This window comes from Amblyraja radiata, chromosome 11 (genome assembly GCF_010909765.2).
Source record: "Amblyraja radiata isolate CabotCenter1 chromosome 11, sAmbRad1.1.pri, whole genome shotgun sequence".
Taxonomy (NCBI): domain Eukaryota; kingdom Metazoa; phylum Chordata; class Chondrichthyes; order Rajiformes; family Rajidae; genus Amblyraja; species Amblyraja radiata.
In genome coordinates, this window is record NC_045966.1 from 38,358,425 (window position 1) to 38,377,412 (window position 18,988).

General features: G+C 55.8%; 1 protein-coding gene across 4 annotated transcripts in view; it reads right to left on the minus strand.

Annotated features, from left to right (window-relative positions):
• Window positions 1–11,961, minus strand: part of cyfip2 (cytoplasmic FMR1 interacting protein 2) — a 37,313-nt gene extending 25,352 nt beyond the window's left edge. For 2 of the 4 annotated variants that reach the window (XM_033029698.1, XM_033029695.1), the window contains exons 1-14: window positions 11,916–11,961; window positions 11,225–11,314; window positions 10,556–10,633; window positions 8,183–8,284; window positions 7,747–7,928; window positions 6,590–6,686; window positions 6,053–6,181; window positions 5,835–5,939; window positions 4,905–4,996; window positions 3,012–3,129; window positions 2,188–2,307; window positions 1,689–1,814; window positions 1,325–1,491; window positions 638–785 (exon numbers count right to left, since the gene is read on the minus strand). In XM_033029698.1, coding sequence (XP_032885589.1) covers window positions 638–785; window positions 1,325–1,491; window positions 1,689–1,814; window positions 2,188–2,307; window positions 3,012–3,129; window positions 4,905–4,996; window positions 5,835–5,939; window positions 6,053–6,181; window positions 6,590–6,686; window positions 7,747–7,928; window positions 8,183–8,284; window positions 10,556–10,585 — 1,416 coding nt within the window. In that variant the 5' untranslated portion in view covers window positions 10,586–10,633; window positions 11,225–11,314; window positions 11,916–11,961. The other 2 variants (XM_033029697.1, XM_033029696.1) reach the window with 2 other exon arrangements.
• Window positions 11,962–18,988: the final 7,027 nt, after the last annotated feature.

An 18,988-nucleotide genomic window follows, 5' to 3' on the forward strand; every position in this document is an offset into this window, starting at 1 on the left:
TGCCAGTCCGTGCCAGCCAGTCAGGGTAGGAGTGGTCAGTGTGGCAGCGGTCAGTGTGGTAGAAGCCATTCGGCCCATCAGCCTCTGCTGCCATTTATGATCCATTCAAGTCTCCTTGTCTAAATGTGGCCTGACCAGGGTCCTATAGAGCTGTATCATGACTTTGTGACTCTTGTCCTCAAAGCCCAGACCAACGAAGGCAAACATACCGTGTGCCTGCTTTAACACTCTGTCTCCTGGTGTTGTCGCATTCTGGGAATTATAAACTTGGACTCCAAGATCCCTCTGTACAGCGGTGATGCCATTACATGGACAGGAAAGGTTTAGGGGGATATTTCTATGCTGTACAACTTTTAAATGTAGACTTTCCCCTTACATTCTGTGGCACAGTGGTGCAGTGATTAGAGCCGCTGTCTCACCCGGACTCGATCCTGACCTTAGCTGCTGCCTGTCTGTGTGGGGTTTGCACATTCCCCCTGTGACAACGTGGGTTTCCTCTGGGTGCTCTGGTTTCCTCCCACACCCCAAAGATGTGCAGCTTCATAGGTTAATTGGCCCAGTAAAATGTCCCTAGTGTGCAGGGAGTGGATGAGACAGTGGGATATCATAGAACTAGTGTGAACGGGTGATGGCTGACCTGGGTGCTGGAGGGCCCCACCGCCCGCCTGGGCACCTTGATGTCGAAGCCTCCCTTGGGGTCTTTCTCCCCCTTCAGGCAGGGGTCGTTGGGGGGCTCACGGCCGTTCTCCCAGTCGCAGATGGTCTTCCTGATGGCCTGCAGAACACTGGGGGTGGGGGGGGGAGAGAGAAACGGGGGGAGTCAGCTCTGGTCAGTGATGACCCACCAAACCTACACACGGCCCCCAGCACTCCTCACCCCCACCCCCCTCACCTCACGCTCACCCCACCCCCTGCAGTGCTCACTGCGGGCTTAGGCCCCCCTCGCTAGCCCTTGTACCCCGTCACTCACTCCTACACATTCCCCTCCCCTTCCAACACTCTGTCTCATGCCCCCCCTCCCCCCTTCCGCTCTTCTCCCCTTTCCCTGGTCCCCGTCCCAACCCCTTCCCCCTACGCCCTTCACCACCTCCCCCGGTACCTGACAAGGACGTTCTTCTTCTTGCAGGTGGCCCACCTCAGAGTCTCAATCCCCTCCCCCACCCCCCAGTCTCCCCATCACTTCTCTCTCCCCCTCCCTTGCACCCCTCCCCCCCCCCATCTCCCCTCTCCTCCTTCTTTCCCCACGTCCCTAGTCTCCCCTCCCCTTGCCCCCCCCCCCCCCGAGTCTCCCCTCTGCCCCTGGACACCTTCCCCCTCCCGGTACCTGACGAGCACGTTCTTCTTCTTGCGGGTGGCCTGCCTCAGGGGCTCCCGGAGGGTGATCTGGGCAAAGTCCTGCAGCGCTGCGTAGATGGTGTTGCGCACGGCTTGGTTAAACACGCTCTCCATTCGGCCCATCAGCACCTGCAGCCCCTTGATCATGGCGATCACCTGTGGGGGAGGGGGCAGGGTGAGGGGCAACTCGGCCCACGGTGGACAGGACGCGTCACCCCGTCCCCCCTTCTTGTCCCCCTGAATCCCGTCCCTTATCGCTGCCCCCACGTCCCCAGTCGCCCCCCCCCCCCCCCCCCCACTCCCACACAACCCATTCCCCGCCCCCTGCCGCTCAGCTCCCGTGCCCCGGTTACCTCGACCAGGGCGAACTTCTCCTCGCTGGTGTAGTTGTAGCGGGTGGCGCGCTCGTACTCCTCTGCCGTACCCGGGCAGTCCTTGTTGCAGAACTTGTCCGTGGGGTGCACCAGCTTCCACGAGTACTAGGGGCGGAGAGACAAAGTGTAGGCGCCGTCCTCACCCCACCCCTCCCCCCTTCTCCAAACCACCCCCACTCACCAAACCCCTCCCATCCCCCACCCCCCAGCCCAGTTTGTCCAAGGGGTGCAGCAGCTTCCACGAGTATTGGGGACGGAGACAGAGGGTGGAGACAGCATCCACTCTGCCCCCAACCCCCTCCCACCTACCCCACCCACACACCCCCACCCTCCGTGCCCGTTGATCAGTGGATCAGTGGCCAGTGTGTCAGCCCGCCGCGGCCAAAGGGTCAGAGGTCAGCGTGTCTCTCTCGGCCGCGGCCTGACCCTGGGTTCAGAGGTCAGTGTCTCCCCGGCCGGCCGCAGCCAGGCCACTCACCACCTCCATGACGTGCGTGCTCCACTTGGACAGCAGCTGCAGGCCGCGCAGCGCCAGGTCAAAGAGCTCACGGGACTCCTCATCAGACTTCTGGCTGTCCAGCCCCGAGCCCGTCACCACCTGTGGGGAGAGAGCAGGGGGTCAGGGAGGGTGGGGGATGGGGCGGGGCGAGCAGGATCTCACCCAGTCCTCAGGGAGGATGGGGGGGACGGAGGGAAGGGGTGGTGTCCGTGCAGAGAGAAAGAGTAGGAGGGGAGGCGGTCAAGAGCATGGCTGGGGTGGGGTTGGCAGGGGTCCGGTAGGGCCAAGGGTCCAGGGGGGGTCAAGGGTCGGGGATATCAGGGTTTGACGAGTAATCAGGGGTCGAGGAGGGTTTGGGAGGGGGATCAGGGGTGAGGGGTGAGGGGGGATCAGGGGTGAGGGGTGGGGGGTCGTGAGAGCCACGTGAGCCGGTGGGGTCTGGGGTGGGACGTCAGGGATGGGGGGTCAGAGGGTAAGGGTCAGGGGGCATCAGGGGGGGCAGTGCAGGAGTGGGGGGTCAGGGCTCAGGGGTTGGGGGTCGGCAGTGGGAGGTCAGGGGTCGGGCGTCAGGGGGGCAATGCAGGAGTGGGGGGTCAGGGGTGGGGGTCAGGAGTGGGGGTTCAGCAGTGGGGGGGTCAGGGCTCAGGGGTCGGCAGTGGGGGGTCAGGGGTGGGTCATCGGGGGGGGGGTGGCGCAGGAGTGGGTGGTCAGCAGTGGGGGGGTCGGGGGTGGGGGCTCAGGGCTGGGGCACCAGGGGGGGCGGCGCAAGGGTGGGGGTCAGGGGTGGGGGTCAGGTCACACACCTCGCTGTTGCTGTAGCGGGCCAGCTCGGAGATGAAGCGGATGTGGTCGTCACGTATGTGCACCATCTGTTCACAGATGTTGTACTGGGGGCTGCTGCTGCTCTGGGTGCACGTCCACCTGTGGGGGAGATAGCGTCATGCCTGGGGGGGGGGGGGGGGGGGGTCGGCGTGGGGAGAGGGCCACGTGAGGCTGGGAGGGAGTGTCTTAGTTGGCCCACGACCGAGTTCCCCTCCTCCCCATTACCCCCCTCATGCCCCACTGCTGACCCTAATCCACCCACGTCAGTACTTCGGGAGGGGTGGGGTGGGGACAGATCACGGAGCACCCCCAGTCCTGGTGGATTCAGACCCATATCAGTGAGGGAGGGGGATCAGAGTTGTGTCATACAGCACGGTAACAGGCCCTTCGGCCCAACTCGCCCATGCCGACCAAGATGCCTCGTCTACACTAGTATTTGGCCCATATCCCTCAAAACCTTTCCTATCCATGTACCTGTCCAAATGCCTTTTAAATGCAATCTGCCTCGACAACCTCATCTGGCAGTTCGTTCCATACACCCACTTCCCTCTGTGTGGAAAAAGTTGCCCCTCAGGTTCCTATTAAATCTTTCCCCTCTCACCTTAAACCTATGTCCTCTGGTTCTTGATTCCCCTACTCTGGGAACAAGACTCTGTATTTACCCTATCTATTCTCCTCATGATTTTATACACCTCTATAAGATCACCCCTCATCCTCCTGCGCTCCAAGGAATAGCCGTAGACTGCTCAACCTCTCCCTGTGGAACAGGCCCTCGAGTCCTGGCAATTTCCTAGTAAATCTTATCTGCACTTTCCCGCTTGACAACATCTTTCCTTATAACATGTCGACCAAAACTGTACACATTACTCTAAATGTACTCACCTATGTCTTATATCATTGCAAAATGACCTCCCAACTTCTATACTCAATACTCTGAGCAATGAAGGCCAATGTGCTAAATGTTTTCTTGACCACCCTATCTACCTGTGATGCTACTTTCAAGGAACCATGTACCTGCACTCCTAGATCCATCTGCTCTACAACACTCCCCAGAGTCCTACCATTCACCGTGTAGGTTCTGCCCATATTAGACTTCCCAAAATTCAACCTCACACTTCTCTGTACGAAATTCAATCAACCATTCCTCGGCCCACCCTGCCCAACCTATCAAGATCCTGCTGCAAATTTTGACAGCCATCTTCACTATCTACAATACCACCCACTATTGTGTCACCTGCAAACTTGCTTAACATGCCATGTATATTTTCATCCAAATCATTGATGTGGAGGACAAAAGGAAATGGGCACAACACCGAACCCTGAGGCACACCGCTAGTCACCGTGGGGGGGGGGACAGTCCGAAAAACAACCTTCCACCATCACCCTCTGCTTCCTTCTATGAAGCCAATGTTTTATCCAGTCGAATATCTCTCCCTGGATCCAATGGGATCTAACCTTCCAGAGCAGTCTACCTTGTGGAGCATTGTCAAATGCAAATTATGGGGTAGAGTCCGTGGGAGGGGCTCAGTGTTTGGGGAGAGTGGGTGCTGGGGGAGTGTCCGTGTGTGGGGAGAGTTGGCGACAGGGGGAGAGACCGGTGGCGATGACCCGCCTACCCCCACTGAAGACCCACCTCCCCCCCCCCCGTACCTGTATCCGTCGTCTCCGTGGGGGGGGGGAGGGTGGGGGCTCGACCCTCCCGGCCGGGGGAGACAGTCACTCCGGGGGAGACCCGCTCCAGGAGCTTCCCACCGGGAATGGTGTTGAGGTGGGAAGATCGGGGAGCGCATACTGCCAGGGGGCTGTCTCCCCGGCCGGATCCACTCTCCCCCCACGCTGCCAGTGGCAACGGGAACATTACGACTTGAACTCACTTGGACTTGTTCTCCTCAAAGTGAGCACTGGTCTTAATGTAGCGCGCCAGCTCAATCTGCATGTCCCCAAACAAGGGCACCACTTGTAGCTGCTGCAGGGGAGAGAGGGGGGTGAGTGCAGGCAGAGAGGGGGAGGGAGGGAGGGAGGGAGGGGCAGAAACGATGGGGGAGGGGAGAGAGGGATGGGGGTGGGAGAGAGAGGGGGAAGAGCAGAGAGAGGGAGGAGATAGACAGATGGGGAAAGCGAGGAGGAAGAGAAAGAGAGGAGGGAAGACCACACCACAACCATGCCCACATTGCCCTTCACCATCCTCACCTCTCCCACTGCCCCATTAACCACTGATCCACTAACTACTCTCCCCTGGCCCACTGTCCAAGTGTCCACTCTCCCCGTTGCACCACTGCCCACACACCCCCACTGCCCACACACCCCCACTGCCCACACCCCCCTGCCCACACCCCCCTGCCCACACCCCCCTGCCCACACAACCCCCCTGCCCACAACCCCCCTGCCCACACACCCCTGCCCACACCCCCACTGCCCACACCCACACCCCCACTGCCCACACCCCCACTGCCCACACCCCCCCATTGCCCACACACCCCCACTGCCCACACACCCCCACTGCCCACACCCCCCCATTGCCCACACACCCCCACTGCCCACACACCCCCACTGCCCACACCCACACCCCCACTGCCCACACCCCCACTGCCCACACCCCCCCATTGCCCACACACCCCCACTGCCCACACCCCCACTGCCCCACACCCCCCCCATTGCCCACACACCCCACTGCCCACACACCCCCACTTGCCCACACCCACACCCCCACTGCCCACACCCACACCCCCACTGCCCACACCCACACCCCCACTGCCCACACCCCCACTGCCCACACCCCCACTGCCCACACACCCCTTGCTTACCCGGAAGAACTTGTCGATCTTGCCCAGGTTGATGCGCCGCTTGGCGTCCAGTTTGTAGATGTTGCTGACGTTCCCATCCATCAGGTACAGACCGAAGCCCATCACCTGCAGGGGGGAGAGGGTCACACCGGCTCCGCACCTCCCCTCGCCCCGCTCCCTCCCGTAGTGCAGTGCTCCATCGCCTCCCCGTCACCTCCCTTCCCCCACCATCCCCTCACCTTGAGCAGCATGTGGCGCTCGCTGGGAGTGAGGTACATGCGGTTCTCGTAGTAATCCACGCAGATGTTGACGATGTCAGCTAGCAGCTCCTCGTAGCCCCCAATCACCTCCAGCTGCTGGTGCAGGCACTGTGGGCGGGGGGCACAGGTCAGAGGGCACGGGGCAGGGGTCCTACACACACACACGCACAGCTCACACCCCTCATCCCCCCACACCCTCCACCCGACCCTCTACCCCTCAATCACACCCCCACCCCCACATACACCTCCTCCACCACCACCCCCCCTCCCACCAGCACCAACACTGACGGCCCCATCCACAATCCTTGACCCTCCTCACCTCCCAAGCCGTATCTCTGACCCCCTCCCACGCCCTGCCTCCTTCCCACTCCCCAAACCCCGTTTGTTTGCCTCCCCCATCATGCCTCCCCCACCACCGCCCCACCCCATCTCTCCCCCACCAACCTCCCCCCACCGCCTTTCCCATCCCATCTCACACCTCCCTCCCCCCCCCCCCCCCCCCCCCCCCCCACTCACCTGGGTGATGCGGTTGTGATTGGCCAGGAACATGGAGAGGTTCTGGGACTCTTGGATGGATTGGGGATCGGCCATTTTCCGGAGGAACTGTGCGGCTCTGGACAAGGACGGAGAGAGGGATGGTCACAGGTTGGTACAGCACAGGAACAGGCCCTTTGGCCCAACCTACCCATGCTAACCAACATGCCTCAACTAAGCTAGTTCCACCTGCCCCCCCATTGGCCATATCCCTCCCTGTAGTCCAAGGCAATGCCAATACGATGAATTTAGATGGGGAATCTTGGTCGGCATGGATTGAGTTGGGCTGAAGGTCCCACATCAACTCCTTGGTTCATTCATCCCTCCCCCCCAGTTACTTTCCCTGCCACTGCAGCGGCGTTCCCGATGTGGCTTCCTGTACATCGACGAGATGAAGAGTCAGTCATACAGTATGTAACAGTTCCTGCGGCCCAGCTCGCCAATGCCGACCAAGATGCCCCATCGACACCACTCCCACCTGCCCGCATTTGGTCCATATCCTTCTAAACCGTTCCTGTCACTGTACCTGTCCAAGTCTCTGTTATGGTGCCTGCCCACCAACCCCATCTGGCAGCTCGTTCCATAAACCCACCACCCTTTGTGTGAATAAATTGCCACTCTGGTTTGGAACGGCACAGTGGTGCAGCGCCAGAGACCAGGGCTCACTTCCAACTATGGGCGCTGCCTGTACGGAGTTTGAATGTTCTTCCTGTGACTACGTTGGTTTCCGGTTTCCTCTCACACTCCAAAGATGTGCGCGTTTGTATGTTAATTGGCTTTGGTAAAATTGTCATTGTAAAATTGTAGGATAGTGCGAGTGTACAGGGTGATTACTGTCTTGGTGGGCCGAAGGGCCAGTTTCCGCACTATATCCCATTAAATCTTTTCCCTCTTACCCTAAACCTATGCCCTCTGTCTCTTGGTTCCCCTACTCTGGATAAAAGGCTCTGTGCATTCACCCTATCTATGCCCCTCATGGTCCTATACACCTCCATAAGATCACCCCTCCAGTTGAATGTCCTCCACATATCCCAGAGACATTGAGGCTATCCTGGGTGCTGTGGGATGGGCCGAGTGGCCTGCTCCTATCCCGGAGGGCCCTGAGATGGGCCGAGTGGCCTGCCGTGGTCGGTGCTCACCGTTTGTAGGCAGAGTGGTCGTTCTTGACGCTGCACTTCATGTTCTTCAACTCATCGAGCACGGCGAACATGTTGATGAACTTGCCCAGGGTCAGTAGATAGGCCTCCGACACAAAGTCCTTGCGCCGCTCAGCGTGGCACAGCCGCTTCACCTCGCCACAGAAACGCTCAATCGCCTTGCGCTAGGGTGGGCACAAGGCAGTCAAACCACTGGTGGACACGGCTGGTTGGAACGGCGGGACGGGGCGGTACAAGCGGAGCGGCGTGTTGTGGGAGGGATGATACTATTACAGGGGTGGGTAGACCCTGGGAGCTGTGTTGTAGACCACCGACGTTCTGCACTCGAGGTCTGGTAATGACGTGTTGGGTTGGGGGGTGGGGCGTGTGCGATTGAGGGGGATGAGGGAGGGAGGGGGGGGCGACCCGAGGCCGTTACCTGGAAGTACATGAACTTCATCAGCTTGTTGACCTCAGGCTCCAGCACCTCCACCGTCTTCTCGTAGATCTCCACCCGGTTGGGCTGCTCGTTACATTTGACCTGGAGGAGGTACAGAGGGTGGGATGTTAGCTCCCTGAAGCCTGACCTGGACCAAGGAACACCGGACCACAAACTGGCCCTGCTTATCTTGGCGCTATAATATCGTTTAAGACACTTGGACAGGGGTTTGCAAGTTATGGTGGGGGTGGGGTGCAGGGAGGGTGATGGGGGTGGGGGGCACGGTTACCTGTGGGGTGGCCCATGAGTGGTTTAGTTTATTGTCACTGTGTCACAATGAAAAGCTTTTGTCAGAAGAAAGACAATACATGATTACAATCGATCCATTTACAGTGTCAAGATACATGATAAAGGAATAACATTTAGTGCCAGGTAGAGCCAGTAAAGACCGATCAAGGATAGTCCGAGGGTCACCAAAGAGGTAGGAGTTCAGTCCTTCTCTCTTGTTGTGATAGGATGATTCAGTTGCCTAATTTCAGTTGCTGGGAAGAAACTGCCCCTGAATCTGGAGGTGTGCGTTTTCACACTTCTATACCTTTTGCCTGATGGGTGATGGGAGAAGAGAGAATGGCCAGGGTTCGACATCCTTGATTATGCTGCAGGCCTTGCCGAGGCAGCATGAGGTACAAATAGAAGGGAGGTTGGTTTGTGTGATGGTCTGGGCTTCGTCCATTATTCGTTGCAATTTTAGTTTCGTTTAGTTTAGAGATACAGCGCGGAAACAGGCCTTTCGGCCCACCGGGTCCGCGCCAACCAGCGATCCCCGCACATTAACACTATCCTACACCCACTAGGGACAATCTTTACATTTACCAAGCCAATTAACCTACAAACCTGTACGTTTTTGGACTGTGGGAGGAAACCGAAGATCTCGGAGAAAACCCAAGCAGGTCATGGGGAGAACGTACAAACTCCGTACAGACAGCGCCCGTAGTTGGGATCGAACCCGTGTCTCCAGCCCTGAATTCGCTGTAAGGCAGCAACTCTACTGCTGTGCCACCGTGATCTTGCGGTCTTGGATGGAGCTGTTCCCAAACCTAGCTGTGATGCATCCTGATAAAATGGTTTCTATGGTGTATCTGTAGAAGTTAGTGAGAGTTGTAGGGAACATGCCAAACTTCCTTAGCCTTCTAATGAAGTAAAGGCATTGGTGTGCTTTCAAGGTCATTGCTTCAATATATGTGGTCCAGGAAAAGTTGTTGGTGAAATTGACGCCTAGAAACTTGAAGTTTTCAACCATTTCTACTTCAGCGCCATCAATGCAAACTGGGGTATATGTATCACTTGGTTTCCTGATCGCTATCACCTTGGTCTTGCTGTAATTGAGAGAAAGTTTGTTGTCTCAACGCCAGGACACGAGGTTCTCAATCTCCTTCCTGTACTCCGTCTCATTATTATTTGATATGAGGCCCACGATGGTGGTGTCATCTGCGAATTTGAAAATTGAATTAGATTTGTCCATGGCTGCACAGTCGAGGGTGTACAAGGAGTAAAGAAGGGGCTGCGAATGCATCCTTGTGGAGCACCCGTGTTGAAGATTATCGTAGAGGATGATTTGTCCCCTATCCTCACTGATTGGGGTCTGTTGGTCAGGAAGTCGAGGATCCAGTTGCAGAGATGAGTGCTGATTCCAAGTCCCGCGAGTTTGATGATAAGTTTGGATTGTATAACGGTATTAAATGCAGAGCTGTAGTCTGTGAATAGCAGTTTAAAGCAGCTCTTATGCAGGTGTTCTAGGGCTATGCCGATGGCATTGTTCGTGGACCTGTTGTGGCGGTAGGTGAACTGCGGTGGGTCAACTGGATTTAATGCATTCCATAACTAGTCTCTCAAAACATTTCATGATGGTGCATGTCAAGGCTACTGGACGGTAGTCATTTAGGCATGAGGTCCTGCTTTTCTTCAGCATTGGGATGATGGTGGTCTTCTTGAAGCAGGTGGGTTCTTCAGAACAGAGTAGGTGGAGATTAAATATGTCCGCGAATACTCCCGCTAGCTAGTCCATGCAGCTACTAAGGAACCAGAAACTCCGTCTGGGCCAGTTGCTTTAAGTGAGTTTACCCTCAGCTCCAGTCACCCTGGGGAGAGGCACACTGGAGTTTGAAGGGCCAGGAGTCACCGCCCTGATGGTCTTCTGCTCGAAGGGAGCATTCAGTTCATCAGGTCAGGCAGCACGATCACCAACTATGTTGCCTGACCTTGCTTTGCAGCCAGTTAGCTTATTCAGACTGCGCCACATTGTCCGTGTGTCCGAGTGATGATACTGGGACTCAGGTTTGTCTCGGTATTGTCTCTTGGCATCCTGATGGTTACCTGTGGATGGCCCGTGAGCAGCTCCTCCATGTGTACAGCATCACCGCGTATTCATGACCCTCCCTCCAGCATCTCGTTCTGCAAACCACAAGAGGGAGGGGGGGGGGTCAGTCATGGAGGAGAGGGAAGGGGGTCAGTCTCAGGGGCACGGTGGCGGTCGGGGAGGGTTCAGGCGTGGGAGGGGCGAGTTGGCTGGGAGATCTTCGGTCACGGGGCGGATGGTGTCGATGTGGTGGGGGGGAGGGGGGGGGGTGATGGTCCTCTGGTGGACTCACCCCATAAGAGGCACCGTGGCATGCTTGATGGTACATGGGGCCGGGGTTGCCTTGTGGGCGGGTGTGTGTGTGTCGGGTGGTTGTGGAACGGGGGTGGGGGCTGTGGAGGGGGAGGGTACTCACCATGCTGGAGTGCACCGTGGCCTGCTTGATGTCCATGGTACTCACCATGCTGGAGTGCACCGTGGCCTGCTTGATGTACATGGGGCCGGGGTTGGCTGTGGGTGAGTGTGTGTGTGTCGGGGTGGGGCCTGTGGAGGGGGGAGGGTACTCACCATGCTGGAGTGCACCGTGGCCTGCTTGATGTACATGGGGCCGGGGTTGGCTGTGGGCGAGTGTGTGTGTGTCGGGGTGTGGACCGGGGTGGGGGCTGTGGAGGGGGGAGGGTACTCACCATGCTGGAGTGCACCGTGGCCTGCTCGATATACCGGGCGATCCCCGTAACAAACGCATTCCTGTCCTCGAAGTTGGTGTCAAAATTAGCCTGGGAGCAAAGCAGAGATGAGAAGTTTCCGGAAAGACTTGGACCCGTCACAGTCTGGCTTTGGACTGTCTCCACACCCCGCACCACCCGCCCATCGATGATTCTCTCCGCAGTTCAGAGATCCAATACGGAATCAGGCTCTTCAGCCCATCGAGCCAATGCCGACCATCGATCACCCATTCACACTAGTTCCATGTTATCCCACTTTCTCATCCACTCCCTACACACTAGGAACAATTTTCAGTCAAATAACCGCACGTCTTTGGGATGTGGGAGGAAACCGGAGCACCTGGAGAAAACCAACACAGTCACAGTGAGAACGTGCAAACTCCACATACACTCAGCACCCGAGGTTAGGATTCAACCCGGGTCTCTGATGCTTCGAGGCAGCGGTTCAACCCGCTGCTTCAGCGTGCCGCCCCCTTCTCCGTCACTCACTGATGAACCCGTCGTCACACCTGGGACCGGGCGGGTCAAAGGGCGATCCAATCCGTGCCTGGGATCCCACTGCAGGCTGGGATAGATAGACACAAGGAGCTGCAGACTGACCAGTGCTCACAGCAGCACTGACCGCTGCCTGCGGACGGCCGGACTTACCTACCTGGTACATGATGGAGGAGGGGGGCGGCTCGATGCATGGCTGCTGGTCAGGCAGCGGCAGCTCCTCCAGCAGGTCCACGTTGGACAGAGCGTCCTCCAGCGTCACGTGGGTTGTCATGGCGACGGCGTCCGGACGGGTTCACCTTGGGGGGCACACGGGGAGAGGGTCAGTGTGGCTGGAGAGAGGGGGGGTCAGTGTGGCTGGAGAGAGGAGGGGCCAGTGAGTGTGGCCGGAGAGAGGGAGGGGGGCGATTCCCTGAGGAACACGTCAACACTGACCAGTCCTCGGCCCACAATGACCGGCGGCCCCTCTCCCTCACGCTCCCCTCCTCATCGCCTGCCTCTCCCCCACTCCATCCTGCCACCCCGGCCTCTCCTGCCCCAGGAACCCCCCCCCCCCCCCCCCAGCTGGGCTCACGGCCTGTAGGGCGGAGATTCTACCCCCCCCCCCACCCCAGGGAGACACAGGCCACTGGGTGGGGTGGGGGGGTTAGTCACCAAAGGAAAACCCTTCACTGTCAGTGGGGGAGGTGTTAGGGCCAGAGGAGCCGGAGAGAGGGAGGGGGGTAAAGGACACTGTTACTGCCCTCCATTCCCAGCGCTCCACCCACCACATAAACACCCTCCCCTTCCCCTCACCCCGCCACCCACCCATTCTCCTTCTATCCCACCGCCCTCCCCTCCCCCACCCCACCCCTCTGCCCTTTCTCCACCCAAGGACAGATAGGACTGGTTCTCTCCCCCTCCCCTCTCTCATCCACCCAACTCTCACCCTCGCCTCTCCCTCCCCCTTTCCCCCTCTACTATCCTCCTCCCTCCCTCTCACATGTCCACTTGCCTCCCCCCCCCCCAATGATGTACCAACCCCACTCAAGCACAGCCACAGAACCAGGCCTGGTGTTCCTGCTCCACCTACCCCCCCCCCCCCCATCTCGCTCGACCTCTCGCCCCCCCCCCCCCCCCGCCGCCCCACCCCACACTCCCAGACACTGAGAATGCCTTGACCCCCCTCCACCCCATGAGAGACAAACAGTCCAGTTCCCCAGGCAACAGCCCCTCCAAACCCCCACCCTCCCCCGGGGCAGAGTCTGACCATGAGAGGGGGGGGTGAGGGGGGGGGGGGGGGGGGGGAGTGTGAAGAGGGGAGACCCGGACATACTCTCCATGATCAAACACAGAGAGGCACGGAAAGCAGAACAGAAATGAGCACAGGAAGCGATCGCAGGGAGGGGGTGAGGAGACAAGCAGCACACACTCTTCACGCAGTCTCCCCTCACTCACCGTCTACCCCCCCCCCCCCCCCATCCCCCCACACTCCCCTCCCCCAACTCCCATCACTCCCAGTCTCCCCACTCTCCCCCCGTCTCCCCTCAACCCCCAAGCTCAGCTCGAGACAGAACTACACGCTCAAGTCTCGAGGGGGAGGAAGGGGGGAGGAGGGCAGTGAGCTGGAGGGAGAGAGTGAGGGTGGAGGGAGTGAGGGCAGAGGGAGAGAGTGAGGAGGGAGGGAGTGGGAGTGAGGGTGGAGGGAGTGAGAGAGTGAGGCAGAAATCCATTGTAGTGCAGGAGCCTGGACCACAGAGGAAGTGTCAGCATTGGCTTCACTCAGAGACACGCAGGTTGGAACTTTATTCCCTGCTGCAGGAGGTGAGGGGTGATCTTGTAGTGGTGTATAAGATCATGCGGGGGATAGATAGGGAGAAAGTACAATGTATTTTACCCAGGGTAGGGGAATCAAGAACCAGAGGAAATGGGTTTATGATGAGAGGGGAACTATTTAATAGGAAGTTTTTCACACCGAGGGTGGTGGGAGTAAGGAACCAGTTGCCTGAGTAGGTAGTTAAGACAGGTACGATAACAGCAGTTACATGGCACATGTACACCCAGTACATGGATAGGAAACGTTTGGAGAGATATGGGCCTAACGTGGGCAGGTGGAACCTTGGTCGGCATGGACAAGTTGGGCTGAAGGGCCTGTTTCCGTGCTGTATGACTCTGTGACTAGAGGGCACAGCTTTAATCCGAGAGGGGAAAAGTTTAAAGGAGATGTGCAGGGCAGGTTTTTTTACCCAGAGGGTGGTGGGTGCCTGGAACTCGCTGCCAGGGATGGTGGTGGAAGCAGGTATGATAGTGGTGTTTGACATAGGCACATGGATATTCAGGGAATGGAGGAACATGTTCAGCACGGACATTGTGGGCTGAAGGGCCGCTTCCTGTGATGTTCCATGTTCATCCAGGACAAAGGCAGATCATCGCCAAAAACACACGCTTACTTCAGCACTCTTCCTCTCAACCCCACTCTCTTGCCTTCTCCCCATAACTTTTACAATCCTTTGAACCTATCAATATCTCCACAAAAATACCAATTGACAGCCTCTTGATCTGTGACAATCAATTCCACAGATTCACCACCCTCTGGCTAAGGAAATTCCTCATCTTTTTAAAGCAATATCGTTTTATTCTGAAGCTGTGCCCTCTGGCTCTAAATCCTCTCCACATTCACTCTATCCAGGCTTTCCACTATTCGGTAAGTTTCCATGAGGTTCCCCCTCATCCTTCTAAACTCCAGCGAGTACTGGCCCAGTGCCATCAAACACTCATCATACGTTAACCCAATCATTCCCAGGCTCATTCTCGTAAACGTCCTCTGGACCCTCTCCAACGCCAGCACGTCTCTCATCAGAAATGGGGCTCAAAACTGTTCACAATACTCCAAATGCAGTCTGACTCGCGCCTTATAAAGCCTCAACATTACAGCCTCGCAAGCAACTGAACACAACCCAGACATCAACTTCATGACACAGTCCAGTCTCTCTCCCTCGCTCCCGTCACCCACACCGGCACACGTCTGCTCTCACAGACTTAACACTGACCCAAGGTGTGTCCAGCAGCAGAGGGGGCCAGAGTGACCGCACACCCAGGGGTGGAGGCTGACCCGACCCCACTGACTTCCTCCCTCTGCCCGCTCAAGCCTGGTGACCGGGAGAGGTCACTTCACCCACACCTCACCCTCGAGAAGAGAAGCACGAGAGACCCAGGCAGTCAATGAGTTAAAGCCACAGATCCTGCCGGTCAACGATTGACTGGCCAATGGCCAGAGTGGTCGATAACCTCCCAGCCACACAAGCAGCAGACCAGCTGACCGTGGACTCTGCCCTCTCCACCTTCTCAACATGCAAGACTGATTACTTGTCATTTGTCATTATGCAGCAGATCGAGTGAATGCACATGTCTTTTCCCCAGTGTAGGGGAATCAAGAACCAGAGGACATAGGTTGAAGGTGAGAGGGGAAAGATTTAATAGACACATGAGGGGGTAACATTATTACACAGAGGGAGGTGGGTGTATGGAACGAGCTGCCGGAGGAGGCAGTTGAGGCAGGTACAATAACTTTTAAAATACATTTGAACACCTACATTGACAGGAAAGGTTTAGAGGGATCTGGACCAAACACAGGCAGGTAGGACTAGTGTAGATAGAGCATCTTGGTTGACATGAGTGAGTTGGACCGAAGGGCCTCAGCTCTGCTCTGAGCCTGAGAGCGGGCAGAGCTCGCACTGACAGCAGGGAGGGGGGGGGGGGGGGGGTCAGAGTCACACAACACAGAAACAGGCCCTTCGGCCCAACTCGTCCGCACCGACCAACGTGCCTCATCTACATTTGTCCCATCTGCCCGCATTTGGCCCCTTATCCCTCTAAACCTTTCCTATCCATATTCCTGTCTAAATGTTTCATAAACTTTGCGATAGTACCTGCCTCAACTACCTCCTCTGGCAGCTAGTTCCATACACCCACCACCCTCTGTGTAAAAATGTTACTGCCTCATGTTTCTATTTCATCTTTCCGCTCTCACCTTGAACCTCGGTCCTCTGGACAACACGGATGCTGGCCTGAGACTGGGCCAGAGCAGGCACTGACGGCGGGGAAGGCGTGGTCAGCCGTGGTATCGGTCCAACACCAAGTTACCCGGGAAACATACAACGTTCAGCAAACTGCAATAATCGCAGGTTGTTGTGTTGAGAACACATCCGCACTGACTTCCCCTTCCCCTCGCTGTCAGACTCACCACAATCGAAACGTTCCCCCTCCTCACTGTCAACTGGCCGCTCTCAGTCACACACCCGGCCTTGCACCGGCACGACCCCACCCACACTCACCCCTCACACACCCCACCCCCCCCCCCCCCCCGCCACAAAGAACACCGCAGCACAGGAAACACCACAGCCAATCCACGCACAGCACGGTCCCACCGACAACGGCACGTTATAGACCGGAAAACCTGCCTCACAGCAGTCTCGTTGTTCCGTTTCATAAACACTCGCAACTCTTGATTCCGAGGGATAAATATCATCCCCTGGACCTATCGAGGATCCCCACCATCCGGGCTGTGCCCTCTTCTCACTGCTACTGGTTTAGGTTTATTTAGGTCACATTTAACTGAGGTACAGTAAAGAGCTTTGTTTCGCACGCTGCCCAATCCTTTTTTTCATTTTAAAAATTTTATTTTATTAGAAGTAAGTACAATGATGTGGTACCTTGTAGATACCTAATATATGTTGACGTGTTACATTTTATGTATAACTTCTTTTTTTTTTTTTTTTTAGCAGTAAAAGAAAGAAAAGAAAGAGAATAGTAGAAAAATAGAGAAGGGCGTGAAACCGAACAGTGAGAAGAAGGAAAGAAGAAAAGAGAGAGAATAGAGAGAGAAAAAGAAGAGATAGAAAACAGAAGATTGAAGGAGAAATAGCTGCCCAATCCTGTTCCCAAGTTATACAGTAGGAGTAGAATTTAGCCAATCGAGTCTACTCCACCATTCAATCATGGCTGATCTGTCTTTCCCTCTCAACTCCATTCACCTGCCTTCTCCCCATAACCCTTGACACCCGTACTAATCCTGTCAATCTCCGCTTTAAAAGTACCCAATGACTTGGCCTGCACCTCCGTCTGTGGCAATGAATTCCACAGATTCAACGCCCTTTGACTAAAGAAATTCCTCCTCATCTCCTTTCTAAAGATATGTCCTTTTATTCTGAGGCTGTGCCCTTTGATCCTAGGCTCTCCCACTACTGGAAATATCCTCTCCCCATTCACTCTATCCAGGCCTATCACTATTCGGTTAGTTTCAATGTGGTCACCCCTCATCCTTCTAAACTCCAGCCATTCCCAGGATCATTGTCGTAAACCTCCTTTAGACCCTCTCCAATGCCAGCACATCCTTCCTCAGATATGGCCCAAAACTGCTCACGATACTCCAAATGCAGTCTGACCAGTTTCTTATAAAACCGCAGCATTACATCCCTGCTTTTAAAGTCTACTCCTCTCGAAATAAATGCTCACATTGGATTTTCCTTCCTTACCACCGATTCAACTTGTAAATTAAGTTTTTGAGAATCTTGCACCAGCACTCCCTAGTCCGTTTGCACTTCCGAAAATTGAAAGTAGAAAATACTCTACACCTTTATTCCATCTACCACTTCATTTCCCACTCTCCCAACCTGCACAAGTCCTTGTGGTAGCTCTGTGGCCCCCTTCATTGAACCTGTGGCCCCCGAAATCCCAAAATGTTTCTGTGGCCCCCCTGAAATTTGCCATGGCCCCAGGTTGGGAATCACTGCCCTAGCTTATGGAAGGACCTGATTGCAGAGGGGAAGGGCAGGAGATACCGAATCCTGAAGTCCCACACCACCAGTTTCAGGAACAGCCACTTTCCTACAACCATCAGGTTCTTGAACTGACCCGACAACCCTAATCCTACAGCCACGGATCACGAGGGGCCACCTCTTGCACTGCCTTGTTTGCTAATTGTGTTCTGCACAAATGTCTTTTTGCAGTCTTCAGTCTTTTAGACATTTTGTGTAAAATTTACAAATAATTTATGCTTGAATTATACATATTGATGCGTGATTTATGCAAGATTCCTGCATGATTTAAGTGTGATTTACTTGTATAATTGACGTGTCTGTGTGCTGTCTGTGTCTATGTGCGTGTGATACTACTGTAAACAAAGCTCTCAGTGTACCTGTACCTCACTGTACTGGAGCAGATCACAATAAACCTGATCTAAATACACCGCTGGCACTGGGCCATACCAGTTTAGGCTCGCAGTTAATCCCCCCACGTGCCACCCCCTCCCTGTCTCCCCCACATCCCCCTTTAGTGGTGTTCAGAGCGATATGGGCCAACACGGGCAGGTGAGATTAGTGTAGATGCGGCAGCTTGGTCGGAATAGGCAAGTTGGGCTGAAGGGCCTCTTTCCGTGCTGTATGACCCTATGATGAATGGGAAATATTTAATAGGAACTATTTGGACATGTACATGGACCAGACAGATTTAGAGAGATATGGGCCAAACGCAGCCAGGGGGGACTAGTGTAGATGGGGCATTTTGGTCGGCATAGGCAAGTGGGCTGAAGGGCTGTTTTGGTGCTCGGTGACTATAACTCAGCGGGTCAGTAGCATCTCTGGAGAACTTGGATAGGTGATGTTTCAGGTTGAGACCCTTCCTCAGACCCTTAACTACAACATCGGGGGCGGGGCAGATTCTTGATTAGGACGGGTGTCAGGGATTATGGGGAGAAGACAGGAGAATGGGGTTGAGAAGGAATGATTGATCAGCCATGATTGAATGGTGGAGTAGACTCAATGGGCTTATTCTGCTGCTTATGAACTTACGCATAAAAGAAGAACAGGGCAAACAAGAAGTGCCTCTGAGGGGGCGGGATACCCGTGGACGGTGGGAGGAAGTCCCTTTGACAGATGGCCAGTTTAATTTGGAGGTTGCAGCTGGCAGACTAGATAAGGGAAGCATTGCCTGTGGTGAATTTTGATGTGTGGCCCTTCTCGATATGTTGCCACACAAGGCTGCTGGAAAGGCCAGTCAGCAGAGCTTTGTGTGTGGGGAATCATAGTGCAACTATTTGATGGAGATTTTTGAGGAGGCAATAAATTAAATTGACAAAGCCACAGCGAACGATGTCTGAAGATAGACACTAAGTGCTGGAGTAACTCAGCAGGTCAGGCAGCATCTCTGGAGAACATGGGTGGGTGACGTTTCAGGTCAGGATCCTTCTTCAGG